This window comes from Eulemur rufifrons, chromosome 3, assembly GCF_041146395.1.
Source record: "Eulemur rufifrons isolate Redbay chromosome 3, OSU_ERuf_1, whole genome shotgun sequence".
NCBI lineage: Eukaryota > Metazoa > Chordata > Mammalia > Primates > Lemuridae > Eulemur > Eulemur rufifrons.
In genome coordinates this window covers 23786128-23805708 of record NC_090985.1, presented here as the reverse complement: position 1 = coordinate 23805708, position 19581 = coordinate 23786128, and the positions used below count along the sequence as shown (strand labels likewise).

Here is a 19581-nt window from a genome sequence, read left to right as displayed (position 1 = left end):
AGAATCCAGGCCTCCGCGGATCCTAGAGGGGCCACACTGGGCTCTGGAGTAGGCCAGCCCGCGCGTCCCCAGCCGCACTTCCGGGAGCATCGGCGGAAGCGGAGGACCATCCTTGCCCGCAGCCGGTTCTCGGCTGGCGCCTGGTTTTGGCTGTCCTAGAGGTCGTTCCCGTCTCCGAACTTTTGTCTTTGCTGTCCTCGCTGCCAGGAACGATCTTCCCCTGACCCCGCCTAGCTGGTCCCTGGCGTAGCTTCACCTCAACTGTTATCTCAGAGGCCGCTTTGCGTTATCAGAACACGCTGAAATGATCGTGTTTGGTTACTTGTGTATGGTTGTTTCCGCTTTCTTAGGATGGTGAGCGCTGCAAGGGCAGAGGCTCGGTTTCTCGCTCTTTGCTGTACCCTGGGACCCAGCATGGCCCCGGTAGGTGGTTGTCAGTTTATAAGCAATGGCTGCTTCCGTCGTCCACTCTGCACTGGTGTCTACGGGCTTTTTGGTTGTGTTTAAACCATGCACCCGGGGGAGAGTCACAGGGAGGCAGACGCATCCGCACTACAAGAAGAGGCTTCAGGCACAGCCAAGGACCAGAATGCCCAAAGGAGGAAGGTTAGGGCTGATTTGCAGTAGGGATGGGGGCGGGGAGAAAGTCGGCTATCTTGTCTAGTTTCTGATATTTTACACTCTCCCCTCGCCCCCATCGTGAAACCACAGGTCAGTGTACTGTCCATCTGGCACGTGTGGCCTGGAGCTCAGAAGATCTCAGGAAGAGTTTAGGCCTGGGCTGGAGGCAACAGGGGAAGGTGTGTGGGCTTGAGCCTGGGTGCTGTGACTGTGGTGTTGGAGAGCCTATGTCTGAGCAGGGAGACTGGAGGATGTGGTGACAATCCTGTAATTACCATGCACCAGGTAAGTGCCAAGCCCTGTGCTGGTGCTTCCACAAGTCTTAACAGCAATTAGGGGAAGGAGTTCCCACTCTGTGGAGTGGAGATCAGCTTCCCTCCATCACCCACACTGTGGAGGCTAAAGTAACTCCATCTCAGATGCTAATATGCCATGTTGACTTCTGATTAATGCAACAAAGATTTCTACTTTATCTATTGTTACTGTAAATCCTGCCCATAGGTCAAAATGACCATGACCCTAATACTGCCCTTGGGCAGATTCACATAGCATTCTTGCCTTTCCCTGAGGAGTTGGCTTCAATTGTCCTATACCACCCTTCCCTATGGTGTGTAAGTCCTAGGTCTGGGGGAGTAATGGTGCGGGATACACCATTTAATGGCTGCCTGGGACATGGCTTCTGCCCTTAAATAAGTCCCTATTAAATGTTTCTTTCTGAGAAACGCTGGATAGTCAGCCTCTTTCTTTGGCCCCTGAGCTTCCTCAGACTTTGGGAGTAGATTTGCATAGACCTGGCCACAATGGAACACACACACCCAAGGGTAACAGGGTTGGAACGAGTCCAAGTTCATACCACTCACCACAGGAGAACCAATAAGTCCAGAGACAAGGTGTTGGGGCAAGGAAAGCAACTTCTATTTGGAGAGCCAGCAAACTGAGAAGATGGCAGATTGATTCCTAAAGAACTATCGTAAGTTAGTATGAGCTTTAGGCTCCTTTTTATGTTACGGGAAAGGGGAAGGGACAGAGGTGGGGAGGAGTTGCAAGGGGTAAGTGAGGACTGCAGACATCTGGACTTCAGCGAGGGTCCGAGGAGGTTGTTAAAGTTTTTAGGTCAGGTCCCGATGTTCCTACAAATCTTGTTACTTCTGTGCATACTTTCCTTAACTGCCCAGGAGTTACTTTTGGGAAAGGGACCATTATCTTCTAGAGTTGAACTACAAACTAAATTCCTATAATCAGCTGGCCTATGTGCAGGGGTTAGCGGATTTTAAGCTAAAGGGTATTACCGAAGGGAGTGAGAAGCAAAATGGAGCTAGTTATGGTAACCCTCTCTTCCACTGTTACAGGGTCTGCTCTGCCTAAGGGGCTGTGAAGCTCAGGACTGGAGTTCGGCCCTATCATTGGATCATCCTGGATTGTTTTGCCAGTTGACAGGGATCAAGCTTTGTCCTGGCAACCTTGGTCCCAACAGAAAGTGTAAGCTCCCGGGGCCTTCATCTCATCGTATCCTATTTTCTTTTTCTCCTCCACAACTTTTTACTTCGTAAATGTTCATATATTCATAAAGGTTGAAAGAATAATACAATGAATACCTGTATGCCCTTCACCTCGATCCAACAGCTAGCATCCTCCCTAGCACATCTCTTTTGTGTGTAGCTCTGCCAACTTTTCTTTGTCTCTCTTCATTTCAACAAACACTGTTTATTGAGTGCCCATTGTGTACTAGGCACTGTTCCAAATGCTGGGCCTACATCAGTGAACAAAAAGCAACACTTGTAACAAATGCATGGCCTCTTGGACCTTACCTGTGAATAGGGACAGCAGGCAATGCACAGAGTAAATATGGAAGTGTTAACAGAAAAGAACCCAAACGCTGTAAAATAATTCAGAGAGGTTTATTCTCAGCCAAATATGAGGACCATGGCCCAGAGCCATGCCCAAGAACCCTTGAGCAAGTGGACTCGTGGTGTTTAGGTTGCAGTTTGGTTTTATACATTTCCAGGAGACAGGAATTACACATAAAGTCATAAATCAATACATGGAAGGTGTACATTGGTTTGGTCGGAAAAGGCAGAACAAGTTGAAGTGGGGAGCTTACAGGTTATAGGTGGTTTAAAGATTCTTTGATTTGTGATTGGTTAAAGAAATGAAGCTTTGTCTAAAGGCTTGGAATGTTTTAAGTTAAGATCAGGATGTTGTTAATCAGGGAAAAGCCACTGGATGTATACCAGACTCAAGTGATCAGTTAAGTAAGTTGAGGACCTGCAGGTGTGGTTTAAGCTCTGCCTTGCATAGCCTTCTGCCTGGTAATGAGTTACAAAGGACATCTCTAAGAAAGGAGGGGGCATGGCGAGGCGTGTCTGACCTTCCTTGTCATGGCCAGCAGCTCAGCTTTAGGGTATTTCTGGGGTGCCCTTAGCCAGGAGGGGATCCATTCAATCAGCTGGGGGTGGGGTGCTCTACAAGGGTCACGATCCCAACATCCCTGGCCTCCTGTGCATCTCCATCCCTATCCCACAGTCCTGTCAGCCAGTGCCCTGGGCTTCTCCCCTGGTCCACCCCATGCTGCCCGCGGCCCTGGAGTTCATGGGAAAAGAGGAGGGTGGTGCCTGGAAGAAGGGAAGAGATGAATGAACGGCCTTTTTTCAAGCAAGAGTTGGTCCATTAACATGGTGGGGTCTCGCAGGCGACTCTCCGAGCTGGAAATGGGAGCCTGGCATGTAATGGCTGAAGGTAGGAGCAGAGGGTCCTGTTGGAGGTGGAGTAGAATGTTTCCTTGTGTATAGGCTACTTCAAAATTAGACCCTGAGAGCCTCAGGAACTCATATTCAGGCTACAAGGTCAATGACCGTAACAGTGAAGCTTAGAAGGGGCGGTGCTGTGTCCTTTACCCGACGCCACCACACCTGTCCAGGTGACTGCCACAGCACGGTATCCTGTGGGGAGGCCATGTGCTCTCTCACAGGAGGACCCTGTAATTTAGAGACCATAACAATGTGTCCAAAGTCAGGATGGAAACATCTTGCCTCCAAGATCCAACAGTTCTCCCACCATGTCTCTCAGTGTCCTCGGGACATGCCCTGGAGGGCAGATCAGGGGCAGCAGAGAGTCCAAGCTCTCCTTCCCTCCCTCCCATGGGACCCTCCCCCCCTCCCTCCCATGGGACCCTCCCCAGAGCCCTGTTTCTGAGAAGACTTGGCTGTAGGAACTGAGGACCTCAGTGGTTGTGCACCTGGGCCCTGTGGGCAGGAGCAGTGACGTTCACACCTGTGAGAGTGCAGTCTTGGCCAGCAGTCTTTTTTTTTTTTTTTTTTGAGACAGAGTCTCACTATGTTGCCCAGGCGAGAGTGCCATGGTGTCAGCCTAGCTCACAGCAACCTCAAACTCCTGGACTTAAGCAGTCCTTCTGCCTCAGCCTCCCGAATAGCTGGGACTACAGGCATGTGCCACCATGCCCGGCTAATTTTTTCTATATATTTTTAGTTGTCCAGATAATTTCTTTCTATTTTTTAGTAGAGATGGGGGCTCGCTCTTGCTCAGGCTGGTCTCGAACGCCCGACCTCGAGCGATCCTCCTGCCTCAGCCTCCCAGAGTGCTAGGATCACAGGCGTGAGCCACCTCGCCTGGCCTTCCCTTGTCTATTAAAGTGCCGTTTGTACAGAGTCTGACACTGATCTCTTGGTTGTGCTGCTTTTGCTATTTGTTGCTTCTTGTGCTGATGTCAACAGCACATCCTGCCTCTTTTCCTTTTTGTTTTTAGACAGAGTCTTGCTCTGTTGCCCAGGCTGGAGTACAGTGGTGTCATCATAGCTCAGTGTAACCTCAAACTCCTGGGTTCAAGGGATCCTCCTGCCTCAGCCTCTCAAGTAGCTGGGACTACAGCTGGGGGGGACTACTACCCAGTCCCCCTTTCCTTTTTAAGGTTGATTCAGATATTCATTGACTTTTAGTTTTCCATACACATTTTGAGTTTTCTTCTAAAAATCCAAGTAGAACTTTGATTGTATTGCAGTGAATTTATAGATTACATTAGGGGAAATTAAATCTTCAAAATATTAAGTTGGTCTATCCAAAAGCAAGAAATATATGTCCATTGATTGAGACAATCTTGTGTGTCCTTTAATATAACAGAATTTCAAAGTGTTCACAAACATCTTGAATGCTCTTTGTTATTTTAATTCCCAAATATCCTATAGTTTTTGTTGATAGTGCAGAGGATATTTTATTTTTTGTTACATTATCTGGTTGGTTATTGCTGGTGCAGAGAAATGCTATTGATCCTTTTTCCTAACTTTTCTTCTTCTTCTTTTTTTTTGGACAGGGCCTTGCTTTGTGGCCCAGGCTGGAGTGCTGCAGTGAAACGATCATATATCACTTCAGCCTCCAACTCCTAGGTTCAAGAGATCCTCCTGCCTCAACCTCCAGAGTTGCTGGAACTACAGGTGAGCCACCACACCTGGATAATTTTTTAAATTTTATTTTTTGTAGAGACAGGTCTCCCTATGTTGCTCAGGCTGGTCTCAAAATCCGGCCTCAAGCTATCCTCCTGCCGAGGCCTCCCAAAGTGCTTGGACTACAGGTGCGAGCCACCCCACCATGTCCTTTTTTTCTAACTTCCTTAGAATAAATGCTTTTATCTTCTTTCATAACAAAGACTTATTTAAGGCTATATGTTTTTCTCTTAGTACACTACACTGGGTCTCATAGATTTAAGAATAAAGTGTTTACTTTTCATTACTTTATAGTCTGTAATTTTCTAGCTAATGGCCTTTGGAATTTAAAGGTTATCTACAATGTTTCTTAAATTCCAATATTAGGTTTTTTGTGAGTTTTGAATTATGTATTCCTTATTTTGATAATCTGCGTGCAAGATGAATATTTTAAAATATTCATTCTTTATGTCCAAGTGTATAGTTAATTTTTGTAAATGATTCATGCAGAACCTCATGAAAATATATTATCTACTGAAAGAATTTGAATTTTTCCATTTATCTGTCAAATCACTTATTGATTGATTCAGTTCTTCCCAGTGCGTCCTTATGTTTTATCAAACTACAATCTGTAAGGATTCTGAGGACCTGTGCATTAAAATCTATCTCTACAGCAGTATATCTAGTTCTCTCTGCATTTCTAATAGTGTCTCCTTTTATTTTGTTGCCACCTTGTTCAGCGCACGGGTCCACCCTGACCGCCAGGATCAGGAGGCACTCTGGGATCGGGATTCGGGATACCCCTCTCAGGAGCTGAACCACAGAGTCGCCCCGGCCTCCGCCGTCTAGAGTGGCTACGAAGTCCCAGACCGGACTCGTCCATTAGCCGGAAGTCGGGCGGGACTTCCGGGTATCAGTCGGTTTCTGGGCCGAGATACTTTGGTGTCCCGGCGAAGCGTTCCCTGCAGTAGGCGACCCGTTGAGGCGGTGAGTGAACTGTACGAATGCTTCAAGTTTGCGACTGTGCGTCCAGGTGTTCCCGAGCCACCTTCGTGGTTGCGGTGACTCGGGGCCTCTCCGGGCTCGAGCGGGGCGGGGGCGGAGCCGCGCGGGGGGTTGTGGGAGCGCCGAGCTGGGGCTGCTCGGCCTGGGTTGGGGGGTCGGAGCCTCGGAGGGCGGCCTCCCGGGAGGGAGTCGTGGGGAGCGCCTTGCGGCACTGTGCGCCGCGGTAGGCCGAGTGGCGACTCTGCCCGGGAGGCTGGCGGCGTTATCGCATGGCGAGGCCACCACAGGAGCTCGGGCGGAGTGACTGGGCAGATGTGCCACTGAATAGTGTTCCCGGGCGCACAGGGGGTTGGGGCGGTGGAAGAGGTTCCAGGAATTCGATGCCCCGTCGGAGACCCACAGAACCGGGGCAGAAAAGAGGGTTTCGCTTGGCGCCAAGTGTCCTGCCTGGAAGACTACATTAGAGGTGGATTCACTCATTGGGAAGGAGACTGTGGGGAGGGGAAGAGTTTGGACTCGTTCTCTCCCGAGGGAGTAGGGGGCTGAGGGATTGGCTGCCTGTTGTTGGAGGGTGGCTTCTGGATCTTCAGTTGTCTGTCTTCTCGGCAACAGGGTTAGCCTTTATCTGGGAAAATCTGCCTCCGAGCTCGTTCAAGCTGTTGGCAGCATCCGTTTCCTTGTGGTTGTTGCACAGAGGTCCACGTTTCCTTGCTGCATGCCGGCCTGAGCGGCCCTTAGCACCTGCAGGTCTTTGTGGCCCTGTCAGATCCTCTCAGACTTTTAAGAGCTCGTGATTAGTTGGGTCCACCAGCGTAATAATCATGTCTATAACCTTAAGTTCCTCTGCAAAGTCCCTTTTACTGTGTAGGGTAACTTATCCACAGGTTCCAGGGATTAGAACGGGGACGTGGGGGGAGGGGGTGTTCTGCCTACCACAGATTAATTCTGTGTCCTTGTTGGCAAGATCTTGCATATAATGAGGTGAGAAAAACAAGGTGTAAAACAAAAGCATAGTTTGGTATAATTTTATAATAAGTAGGCAAAAAAAATGCATATTTGCTTGTATAAGCCTAGAATAATCTGGAAGAGCATACTAGAAATGGAAGGGAAACTGAGTGGCTGGCTTGGAGATTTTTCACTATAAATCCTTTTTTAGTTTAAAAATTTTGAACCATATGAGTGTGCCCATATTTAGTAATAACGGTGAGAATTCCAAGTATTCTAAAATAAAATAAACTAAATAAATACTGCAATAAACTAAATAAAGATTGTGTCTTCCCTTGGATTGGAGAGAGTGAAGGTTTTCTCAGGGCAGACAGGCACAGTCGCTTAGGGTCTTGTGACCCCATCCCCCATGTCTTCTACTCTGTTCTCCTGCTGCATGGGTGGGCACCTTACTCCGTGTTCTTCCTGCTTTGACTCTCATCTCACACTGTCCCTGTGAGCACCCTGTGAGGTTAATCTTGAAATGTTTTGTTAGTTTGGTCTCCTGTTACAGAAATGTGGCTGGTGCCTTACGGAGCAGCCATGGCCTCTTATAATCTGTCTGTAGTGACCATCCCTGTGAGCTCTGTCCATACCTCCTTGCCTTCTTCCCCAAGCCTTGTCCTTACACTTGTCCTCTGGCCTTTTTACTCTAGCCACTATTTGTGTATTCCTCGGTGATGATGATCTCTGTCCAGCAGCTCTACTCGGCCCTTCTTCCTTCCCTGGACGTGACACCTGCCATCACCTTGACTTCCTGTACCATCCTCCTGCTACCCTTCAGAGAAGGCACATGTCAGTTCCCTTTCCATATCCTCTTGACACACCCTCACTCTCAGCAGGTGATACTGTCAACTCCTTCTGACGTCTCTCCTCAACTTTAGCTCAATCCAAGTGGAGCAAACCATCCCTCCTCCCAGGCAAGGTAGAAAGGAACAGGAGAGTCCACTTGCTGAGGACACTGCATCTGGATAGAGTTTGTGCCTGCCCCCCCACCCCCCGGGGGTGGGGGTGGGGGTGGGGATGGGAGGCCACACCCAGCTGCCTTCTAAGCCTCTGCTGCGGAACCTCCATTTCAGACTGTACCCTCACTGCAAGGCTTGTGGGACCTGACACAGTGCCTCTTGGGTGTGACTCTGCTCCCTCGTTTCCCCATCCACACTGGCTGCCCCACTGTTTGTGGAACCTGCTCTGTGTGACCCTCCCTTCCCCAGCCTTTGCCTTCACTCTGCCTCTGTCTGGGACTGCCTCTCCCCAGTGTCTGCATGGCTCTTTCCCTCCGACCTTCAGGTCACTTCTCAGTGAGACCTCCCAGCTGCTCCTAGTTAAAATTCCCCTCTGCCCCTTCCCTGCTACCTCTGCCCAGAGCACTTGTCCCATCTCACTGATAGATCATTTGCTTTGATCTGACTCCCCAGGGAGCTCCATGAGGGCAACAGTCTACTGCCGTGTCCCTTAGAACAGACCCTAGCATGCAGTGAGTGTTCAGGAAACACTGAAAAATGTGTATCTAAGAGGAGAAATCCAGTCTGTAGGTTGACAGGCATTTTCCACTGTGGGTTTGTGCCAGTATTTCCTGCCTTGTCCTCATGCATGAAGGGCAGAGGAGTGAGTTGTAGTGTAGTGTGAGTGAGGGCTCTCAGATGGGCCTCTGGGCAGGGTGTGGTGCATTTACACACAGGGGGCAGTGAGGAGGTGGAGGTTGAGGGGGAATCGCGACTCATGATGCCACCAGGTGGGAGTGTTCTCCTGCTTAGAGGGAGCAGTTAAAACTGGAGATGAGCCCAAGTTTGCAAATCTTCACAGGATAAGGAGTGTTGACACCTCAGGACTGGACAAAATTCACCAAGGAAGTTGGTGTAGATGCGGAAGTGAACCGTGGGGTGCCAACACGAAAAGGGAGATGGGAGGCTGGGAGGGAGCAGCTGGTGCAGTGGGAGGACATCCCAGGTGGACAGAGATGGGGACACCCACTGTAGATGCTGCCAGGAGGGTGTAACTCAGAATAGACCAGTAGGATTTGTGGATATTGGCATCTGGTGACCATGTGTATCTCCAGCACAGGCTGCTCCTGGCTGCTTAACCTTAGGTGGGTCTGGTGTGCACAGCCTTAGAGCATTGAAAGTATTAGGAACAAGAAGTGAGAGGAGTGGACCCACAGCATGGTGCAATCTCTGGGGGCTACTCTCCGCCTATCATGATGGGCCTAGGCCCTTCAGGAGGCAGGGGTGCCTGCTGGGCATTGTGGGCTCACTTTGCCTTGGGGGTCAGCATCTTACCCCTTTGTACCTACAGCCCTGGCTCATGAATCTGTCCCCATGACAGACTCTCCCTCCCCATGGGTTACAGATCGGGGTACATAGCATCAATCCCTGGGACCTGGCATCACCAGGACCTCTTCAGGTCCCTGGCTGCAATGGAGGAAGAAGAAAAGAGGAAGAGACCCCTCCATGATAGGAGGATGGATCCCTGGAACTAGCCCTTCTGCACACTCACCTGTGTCCTTGCTGGTTTTCAGGTTTCAGCCATGCCCAGCCTCAGAGGTCGCCATGAGGAGGCAGAGATGGAACTCCCAGCTCCAGGACCATCCCCTTGGACCCCTGCAGCCCAGGCCTGTGTGCGTGATGCTCCTACTGTGATGCACCCTGGATCTGCAGTCTGTGGTCTCCTCTGCTCTGGTGATGCTAAGCTGGAAGCCTTCCAACCTCACCATCAGCAGCCAGGTACTAGAATTGTTCTCCACTGATGCCCTTATTCTGAAGAGATGATGTCCATGTCACTCTGCACTTACACCTAGAAGGCATCTGTTTCATAATGGTGGTAGTGGTGGTGGTTTGCAGTTTGAGTTTGCAGTGAGCTATGATGACACCACTGCACTGTCACCCAGGTGACAAAGTGAGACTCTGTTTTATTTTTATTTTTTTAAATAGAGATGGGATCTCATTCTTGCTCAGGCTTGTCTTAAACTCCTGAGCTCAAGTGATCCTCCTGCCTCGGCCTTGCAGAGTGCTAGGATTACAGGCATGAGCCACCGTGCCCGGCCGAGACTCTGTCTTAAAAACAAGAACAACTGGCTGGGCGCGGTGGCTCATGCCTGTAATCCTAGCACTCTGGGAGGCCGAGGCAGGCGGATTGTTTGAGCTCAGGAGTTCGAGACCAGCCTGAGCAAGAGCGAGACCCCGTGTCTACTAAAAATAGAAAGAGATTATATGGACAGCTAAAAATATATATAGAAAAATTAGCTGGGCGTGGTGGCACATGCCTGTAGTCCCAGCTACTTGGGAGGCTGAGGCAGGAGGATTGCTTGAGCCCAGAGTTTGAGGTTGCTATGAGCTAGGCTGACTCCATGGCGCTCTAGCCTGGGCAACAGAGCGAGACTCTGTCTCAAAAAAACAAACAAACAACAACAAAAAAAACACAACAACAAAACCAAATAAAAAACCCCCAACACAATGAGATTACCATTTCCCACCCACTAGGATGTCTATGATAGTAAAAACAAAAAGTAACATCTTGAGGATATAGAGAAATTGTAATCCTCATATGTTGCTGATGGGACTGTAAAATGGTACAGCTACTATGAAAGCTAACTTGGCAGTTCCTCAAAAGTTTGAACTGCATTACTGTATGAACCAACAATTCCACTTCTAGATATGTACCAAGAAGAATTGAAGACAGGTACTCAAGCCAAGTGCATATATGTCATGTTCAGAGCCACATTATTCACAGTAACCAAAAGGTGCAAACAGCCCAAAGGTCCTTCAATGGATGGGTGGACAAATTGTGGTATACACATATAATGAAATATAATTCAGCCATGAAAAGAAAGTAAGTACTGATCCATGCTACAATGCGGATGGCTGAACCTCCAAAACATTATGCCAAGTGAAAGAAGCTAGACACTAAAGGTCACATACTGTATGATTCCATTTATGTGAAATATCCAGAATAGATAAATCAATAGAGGCAGATACGGATTGATGATTGTCAGGGGCTGGAGGGAGGGGGAGATGGGGATAAGCTGCTTCAGGAGTAAGGGGTTTGACTTCGGATAGGTGGAAGTAGAGGTAGTAGATGCACAACATTTGATGTGCTAAATGCCAGTGAATTGTTCGCTTTAGAATGGGTAGCTTTATATTATGTGAATTTCACCTCAATAAATTATTAAATAAACTGAAAACAAGTTGCTGTGGGAGATGGAGGACTGGGGAGCCCCCTGAGCGTGAGGTTCCTCTCGGTGTCTGTACAGCAGACAGCCTGGCTGAGGCACCAGCAACAGCTGATGCATCACAGTCACACATGGCATTCACATGAGCGTGGTGTTATGACTTGGGTCATTATCTAAGCTGTGTCCCACAGGTTTATTTTGTTCTAGAAGAGCTCAGAGTCCTCACCCTTCTCCAGTTGGGTGTCAGAGTATGGTGCAAGCAACTGTATTTGCTTCCAAATCTCTTTTTTCACCTTTAATTCAAATTTTTCTGACTTTTTAAAGATTTTCTTAAAGGGAAATCATATTTTTTATTTTGTAATTCCTTTCTTAAGGGGAACTTTCCTCATTTTTTCCATAGTTCCTATATGGCAGAGAAGAATTACATCAAATTTAGTAAGTCCAAAAAGTGATCTCCCACCATTCTAATCTACAGAATTCACTTTTCATTCATGTCTCAATAAAAGACTATTTTTTCTAAAAGTCTTTTAGAAAACTCAGGCTAAAAAACCAATTCCCCATTGCCACCATCTCCTGATCTCCACACCAGTTACATCTCATCTCAATCAGGAGTCACCAAATCCAGCTAGTGGGCTGTTTATATCACCTGCAACCTAAGAATGGTTTTGAGATTTTTCTCAGGGTTGTTTTAAAAGCATGAAGAAGACCATATGACAGAGACCATATAGCCACAACACCTAATGGGTCCTCTCTGACAACTTCACAAAAAGCTTTACTGTGTAGTTGCCACAGCCTTCTTTGTCCTTCCCAGTTTGGCCTCTTCTCCACACAGCCAGAAGAGGGCAAGGGGCTCCTGAGTCAGGGTCTTAGTGGGGAGTGGGGGCACAGTGAGCCCCACGTTGCCCCTGGCAGGACTGAGGCCTCTTGTCCAGACCTTGCCTGTCCCAGCAGCCCACACTTCCCTCCATAACTCCTGGGAACCCAGCAATACATGGATGCCACATTTCCTAGACACCTCCTGGAGCCAGGGCTGGGGCTTCGAACTTGGGGAGCTGAGGCTTGTGGGGAACGTGGAGAGGGCTCCCGTGGCCCATGTGGAATGTGTGGCAAGAAGCCTGCTGAGGAGCAGTAGGAAGGTAAAGAAAGGCACTCAGGGAAGTCCTGCAGGAGAAGAGAGGCTTGGTGCCAACCTTTGGGGTACAGGGAGCTATAGGGGGTGTTCCAGCTGGAGATGCCACAGTGCAATGTGTCTGGCCACAGGTGTCAGGTAACTTAAGCATGAAATATCACCAAGAGATCGGGGGTGTGGCAGGCAGAGGGGAAGGTCCTGTCAGGGTTCAGGTTAAAGCGACGTCTGTGGCCATGTGGGATCTGCATTGACACCACCAGTGACACCGCAGGAACAGATGTGTCCAGACTAGAGGCAGAGCACTATAATGGCAGATTCTGGAAGTCCCAGACAGGAAGAGACAGTGAGGGAGCAGGACTGAGGGGCAGTGGTCCCAAGGAGGTGGGTAGGGGGCTGGGGATGTCTTTCACCACCCACCCAGCATTACTGACTACAGCTAGCTAGACAAGAGGTTCTTCCAGTCCTGGGGACATAGTACTGTGTCTGGGAGTGATCTGGGCAGTGTAGGAGACAGAGGGAAGGGACGAGGAGAGTGAGGGAGCTTGGATTTATGGATGATGGTCAGGGAAGGGTATTTGAGCAGAGGCTGGTGGAAGGGAAGGAGGGAGTGCAAGGGCCATGTGGAAGTTGTTCCAGGCAGGGAAGACCCTAAGGTGGGTGTATTGCTCTGCTCAGGGAACAGCAGGACAGAGGTGGGGAGAGGCGTGGTGAGGTCTGGGAGGGCCTGGGTCACACAGGTCTGGAGGCACTTGGGAGGGTGTTTGAGTGTGTGATGGTGCCATGTCTGATGTTGCCAGGCTGTCTGTAGACAGGAGGGGGTGTTGGAAGACCAGGGAAGCTATGCAACATCCAGGGGCCATGTGGCCTGAATTGTCAATTTGAGTGAGAGACTCAAGATCATCATTTGAGTGAGGGATCCAGGGGCATGTGGAGTTCTTTGTTCTTCAGGTGTGAAGAAAGGGAAGAGAGATGCCAAAGCCTATCTTTTGTTGTGACAGGGAGCCTTATCTATGTTTCTACATTCAGAAAGGTGGGCACAACTGGTTGCACATTGTTACCAGGGCCAGAAGTTGTCCAGCAAACTGCAATCAGAATTGCAGGTTTTAGGGAGTAAAAGTGGCTTTGACAGGCCAGAGGAGTCTCTGTTGAGTGGACCAGCACCTGAAGTTTCACACAGGCCCCTGCCATGAGGGGGAATCTTTGATGCATCCATGAGCTTCTTGGCCCAGCACACCATTGTGCCACTTGGCTCCTCTGCCTGCGGCAGGGCCACACTCCACACTAGTGACTCCTAGGACCAGCCTGAGTGCCATAAAGAGTGTGTGAGAGAACGAGACAAGCCTGAGAGGCTCACCCCTGGCAGTGAAGAGGAAAAAGGGGCAAAATGTGTAACGGTGGAGTGCAAAGTGTGGGATGTCTTCCTGGTATAGGTGGGAGAGGTCAGAAGCACCTGGATTTGGGGTACATTCTGAGGTATAGCTGGCAGGACTTGCGAGGGGCCTGCTGTGGGTGTCAAGGACGGGGTATTGGGAGCACCCAGGCTTTTGGCCTGAGCCGGAAGGCAGACTGCGGGAGTGTTTCCTGAGATGTGGCACCCTGGGGAGGGAGAGTCGAAGGTCTACCAAGCTCCTCTTTCTCAGCTACAGCTCCTGTGCAGCCTTTCCCCCCAGATGCCCCTCCAGCCCCACTCTGGTCCTCTCGGATCTGGACTGCTGCCCCCCATGGATCCCCTGCTCCCCTCACCTCCTCCACAGAGGGGGCTGGTGGCTCTGCAGACTTGCCATCTGTTTTCCCGCTTCCGCTATAGCAGTTCCTTCCAAGTGACTTTATATTTCTTGTTTCAGATTGTGACACCAGGACTGAGGACAAGGAGTTTCTTCAGAAGGAAAACATTCCTGAGGATTTGGAATCACAGACAGAAATATCAGAAAACTATGCTGGTGGTATTTCCCAGACACCTGAGCTTGGAGATCTCTGTGATGATGTATCAGAAAGAGATTGGGAAGTCCCTGAAGGTGAGAGACTGGTGCAGTCCTTCTCCCAGGAGGGGGACTTCACACCAGTGACAGTGTCCCTTAGGAGTCCCTTAGTGGAGAAAGATCTGGACTGTCATGGTTTTGAGAGAAGCTTCAGTCTGAGCCCAAACCTGATGGCTTGTCAGGGAATCCCTACAGAAGAGATGCCACAGCCCTATGACATGTGTGGCCAGAGCTTCCAGCATAGCATGGACCTAACTGACCATGAGGAGGTTTCCACAACAGAAAGCCCACTCATATGTAGCGAGTGTGGAAAAACCTTCCAAGGAAACCCTGATCTTATTCAGCATCAGATAGTCCACACTGGAGAGATGTCCTTTATGTGTAATGAATGTGGGAAATCAGTCAGCCAGAACTCGGTTCTTAAAAACCATCATCGATCTCAAGTGAGTAAGAAAGCCTTCCTTGGGCACTCAGGTCTTGCTGGGCACCAGGGTCCCCACAGTGGTGAAAGGCCTTATGTGTGCAGTGAATGTGGAAAAGCCTTCAGCCAGAACTCAAGCCTTAAAAAGCACCAGAAGTCTCACATGAGTGAGAAGCCCTATGAGTGCAACGAGTGTGGGAAGGCTTTTAGGCGGAGCTCAAACCTCATCCAGCATCAAAGAATCCATTCTGGGGAGAAACCGTATGTGTGCAGCGAGTGTGGGAAGGCCTTCAGACGGAGCTCAAACCTCATCAAACACCACAGGACTCACACAGGTGAGAAGCCTTTTGAGTGTGGTGAGTGTGGGAAAGCCTTTAGCCAGAGTGCACACCTGAGGAAGCACCAGAGGGTTCACACTGGAGAGAAGCCTTATGAGTGTAGTGACTGTGGCAAGCCATTCAGTCGGGTCTCCAACCTCATTAAGCACCACCGGGTTCACACTGGAGAGAAACCCTATAAGTGTAGTGACTGTGGGAAAGCGTTTAGTCAGAGCTCCAGCCTTATTCAGCATCGGAGAATTCACACTGGGGAGAAGCCTCATGTGTGTAGCGTGTGTGGAAAAGCCTTTAGTTACAGCTCGGTGCTCAGGAAGCACCAGATAATCCACACGGGAGAGAAGCCGTACAGATGCAGCATCTGTGGGAAGGCCTTCAGCCACAGCTCAGCTCTCATTCAGCACCAGGGCGTGCACACCGGCGACAAGCCCTATGAGTGCCGTGAATGCGGGAAGACCTTCGGTCGTAGCTCCAACCTTATCCTTCACCAGCGAGTCCACACTGGAGAGAAACCGTATGAGTGTACTGAATGTGGAAAAACCTTCAGCCAGAGCTCAACTCTTATTCAGCATCAGAGGATTCATAATGGGTTGAAGCCCCACGAATGTAACCAGTGTGGTAAGGCCTTCAACCGAAGCTCAAATCTCATTCACCACCAGAAAGTTCATACTGGGGAGAAGCCCTACACATGTGTTGAATGCGGTAAGGGCTTCAGTCAGAGTTCACACCTTATTCAGCACCAAATAATCCACACTGGCGAGCGGCCCTACAAGTGCAGTGAGTGTGGGAAAGCCTTCAGTCAGCGGTCAGTCCTCATCCAGCACCAGAGGATCCACACTGGGGTGAAGCCCTATGACTGCACTGCCTGTGGGAAAGCCTTCAGCCAACGGTCAAAACTGATTAAACACCAGTTGATTCACAGCAGGGAGTAGCCTTTTGGGCTGGTAGAAGGGAAATCAAGCATGGTTTCCTCTCTGACTCCTCTCTGGCCATTGTTGTTGCAGCCTCCCACTTCCCAGACCTGAAGCTTGGGCTCCCTCCCTGACCCTCTGCCCGACATCTCATGGCCACAAAGCCTGGGACCCTCCCTTGAATCATCCTTTACAGGCTCCCTTCCCACAGCCGTTGCTTCTGCCTCATGTGACCTCTTGGGTTTTGTTTTGTTTTGTGTTTACAGTTTGTGAGCAGACAGCACATTGTTAGGAGGGAAAAGATTATGGAAGCTGAATATTCATGAATAGAGTTTATTATTGTAACCAAAAATTACCAAAAAAGTAAAGTGACATTTGGTTTGAGATAATCAGTAGTTCTTTTGTTTGGCAATTAGTCATAAGGGGTGAGTTCGTTGTCAATGGCTTTAACTGATACTTTTTTAACATAAAATCAAGTTGAGTTTTTCAGATCCAATGGCTCAGTCATCCTCCCGAGTGGTACATACTCACTACCACTAATTCCCTACCCTTCCTGGCTCTTCCCATTCCATAACTTGGACCCAAGACTCTCCCCACTTCCCCGCATTCCTTTATGCATATCTGCAGTCTGAGATTAGCTTTCTCCTCTCTGTTCTGCTGTGTCTCTGGTCCCCATGACCCCCCTGGGGCTGCTGCGCAGTTACATGTGGCTGCTTCCTAGCTTCCAGTCTCTGCCGCAGAGGGAGCTCTCTGTGCACCTCGTTTCTTTACCCACAAGGTTCCAGGCTCAGTCTTTTCCCAGAGGCATTCATCACCAGACATTTGTGGAACGCCTTATTAGGTACCCTGCTCTGGTTGGCCAGCTCACCCACCCATTGTCCTCAGTTTCCCAGAGCTGTGCCCCTGTTCCCTGAACAGGGAGAACCCAGCCCAGATGTAACATGTCTGTCACAGGAAGGCCCTTTGACACCAGCTAGAAAGTCTGGGGGGTGTTGCAGGGCACAGTTCCATGAGCTATAGTCTGCAGGCCAAAGCTGGCCCACTGCCAACATAGCCAAGCCAATTTGTTTACAGATGACAACAGAATTGAGTAGCTGTGTCGAAACCGTATTGCTCAAAAAGCCAGAGTATTTACTTTCTGGCCCTTTATAGGAAAGTTTGTTGACTCTGCTTTCAGACACTACCCTGTGATCTCAGGTGGCTATCAGGGGCTGGATTTACCCGGGGGATCAGAGCTCTCGCAGGAGTTAAGGTGCATTTTGTGACCAGGGGACTATTCTGTGCTGTGGAGTGATTGCCTGTGTACAGGTGAGTGGTTCCTGGGCAGTTTCCATAGCCACAGAGGATCCATCCCTCGTTATTTCTCCTGTAACACGCAGGTCCTTGAGAGAGACAGCTGTTGTGTGCAAAGTACTTTAAATTATGCGTAGTCCTTGGCAACCTGTGTTAGGTATTATCATTAAAAGAAAATAAGTATCTCACAGAATCTCCAGAACTGAAGAAATAGGCTGGGGGCCAAACTTCCAGGAAAGATTCCAGAACCATTCTGTGGATCTGCCCTGCCAAGGCAGCTACTGTGCACTTGGGAATCTCACTGCTCTGCTGTGACCCAGGCCAGCAGGCAGTTGTTGATTAACTTTGTTTTGACTGAGTGTCTTCTGCAGATACATCTGAGCATCAGAACCGACTCTTGTTCTGCACTAGCGGCAAGGGGGGCCTGGAAATGTAGATTGTGGCTTCTGTGTTGGATAAGGCTTGTAGAGAGCTTCCAAAATGTGAAGGAAGTTTTAAGAGAATTTGAATCATCATAAATGACAGATGTCTGCTATAACCTACATCTTTGTAATTTTTTTTTTGATTCGGAAATAATTTCACACAGAAAAGCAGTAATAATGCTACAGAGAACACCCATTTCTCTTCAATCAGATTCCCCGGTTAACATTTTGCCGTATTTGCCTTATCATTTTCTTTTCTTCCTCTCTTTCTGGAGATATACAGCCATTTTTCCTTAAGACTAAGTTGCAGACATGATGCACCTTTACCCCCTCATATATCAGCATGTGCTTCCTAGTGTTATTAGCTGTTGAACTTCTCAGTTCTTATCTTCTCGCAATTGAAGGATGAAAGCAAGAGACAGTTTTGAAGCAGCAAAGCAGCAAAGTTTATTAAACAAGTGCACCTTCAGACGTTGACGCGGACTGCCAGGAAAGATTAGCAAACAATAGTACACTCCAGAGGCGGGTAGGAGCAGCACATGCCCCAGCGCACAGTGGCACTGGGGTCTCTGCATCCACCCTTCTGCAGTGAGTTTTCTTGCTCAGCATCCCATTTGTTTACACAGCCTGTTCTGTACCTCCTTTGCTCATGTCTCATTTCCTACCAAGCTACCATTTTTCCGTCAAGGATTTGGGCCCCTGAATTCTTTCAGGGTTATGGGCGTTGGATTCCTTGTCTGTAACTACTTCCTGCTGGATGGGAGCAAAATTGGGTCTGGGTCCCATAATCCTTGCTGCCTGTCAGAAGAGTCAAGGTTAGGGCCTGTGTTGGTGCATGCTGTGTGGTTAAATCTAAAGCATGAAGGGGCTCATTATTTGTGGGAATCGGCTGAAAACCCTGCATCACCAGAAGCTTTGTCTAGAATTGTTGTAGTCTGGAAGAGACAAACTTAACAAGAAGATTAAAAGCACAGCAGCCTAATATTAGGACCATCACTGTTACAGTTGTGGCTGATATAATTGGTGTTAGCCAAGATCCCAGCCATCCTCTGAGGGACCCAAAGATTTGCTCCAATAGTGAGGTTCCACCATTCCCTTGTTTAATGTTTTCAAGTATTTTTATATTATAGGGGACCTTCTCACAATGGGGACAAATGATTAGCTGGGACTTTTTCCGTGTTGTTTTAACTAAAAATTTCCAGTTATAGCCGACTTGATCACATACAAATTTTCTTTCTAAATTCTCTTGCACAAACCTTATCACAACTTACACAGACCATCTACAACATGCTTGGACTTATTTTGTACTAAATTTTGCTTTCTTAAGTAACCAGTCAGATTGTTTTAGGACAAAAATTTACTATATAAGATCTTTTCTCATGCAAAATTATTATTTTTTTTTTTTTTTGAGACAGAGTCTCACTTTGTTGCCCAGGCTAGAGTGAGTGCCGTGGCGTCAGCTTAGCTCACAGCAACCTCAGACTCCTCGGCTTAAGTGATTCTACTGCCTCAGCCTCCCGAGTAGCTGGGACTATAGGCATGCGCCACTATGCCCGGCTAACTTTTTCTATATAGACTTTTAGTTGTCCATATAATTTCTTTCTATTTTTAGTAGAGACGGGAGTTTCACTCTTGCTCAGACTGGTCTCGAACTACTGACCTCGAGCAATCCTCCTGCCTCGGTCTCCCAGAGTGCTAGGATTACAGGTGTGAGCCACTGCGCCCGGACAAAATTATTCTCTTTTTACCTTATCAAAAATACATCTTCATAACCTTAACTTTCTTCACATCTCTCTCCTACTTACTGGCTCCTTCTTGCTTTAATTCTCTATCTGTTTTGAATCAGCTTATAAATAACTTTTGAATTAGACAAAATTACT

General features: G+C 48.7%; 1 protein-coding gene across 4 annotated transcripts; it reads left to right on the top strand.

Moving 5' to 3' along the window:
* Positions 1-121: 121 nt before the first annotated feature.
* On the top strand, positions 122-16366 carry ZNF16 (zinc finger protein 16). Of its 4 annotated transcripts, none has more exons than XM_069466720.1 (5): positions 122-423; positions 4946-5066; positions 5795-6041; positions 9562-9766; positions 14185-16366. In XM_069466720.1, the coding sequence occupies exons 4-5, from the start codon at positions 9571-9573 to the stop codon at positions 16005-16007; spliced, it is 2019 nt and encodes a 672-aa protein (XP_069322821.1). In that variant the 5' UTR covers positions 122-423; positions 4946-5066; positions 5795-6041; positions 9562-9570; the 3' UTR covers positions 16008-16366. The 4 variants fall into 4 exon arrangements, with proteins under 4 accessions (XP_069322821.1, XP_069322820.1, XP_069322819.1 ...); XM_069466719.1 differs by having other exon boundaries at positions 5795-6077; XM_069466718.1 differs by having other exon boundaries at positions 5795-6525.
* The last annotated feature ends 3215 nt before the right edge of the window (positions 16367-19581 follow it).

Bases quoted from the DNA above. Each gene is read 5' to 3' on its own strand.
- ZNF16 (XM_069466721.1), top strand. From the start codon at position 9,571: ATGCCCAGCCTCAGAGGTCGCCATGAGGAGGCAGAGATGGAACTCCCA. The intron at 9,767-14,184 runs GTACTAGAATTG...TTCTTGTTTCAG, and splicing joins ACCTCACCATCAGCAGCCAG to ATTGTGACACCAGGACTGAG.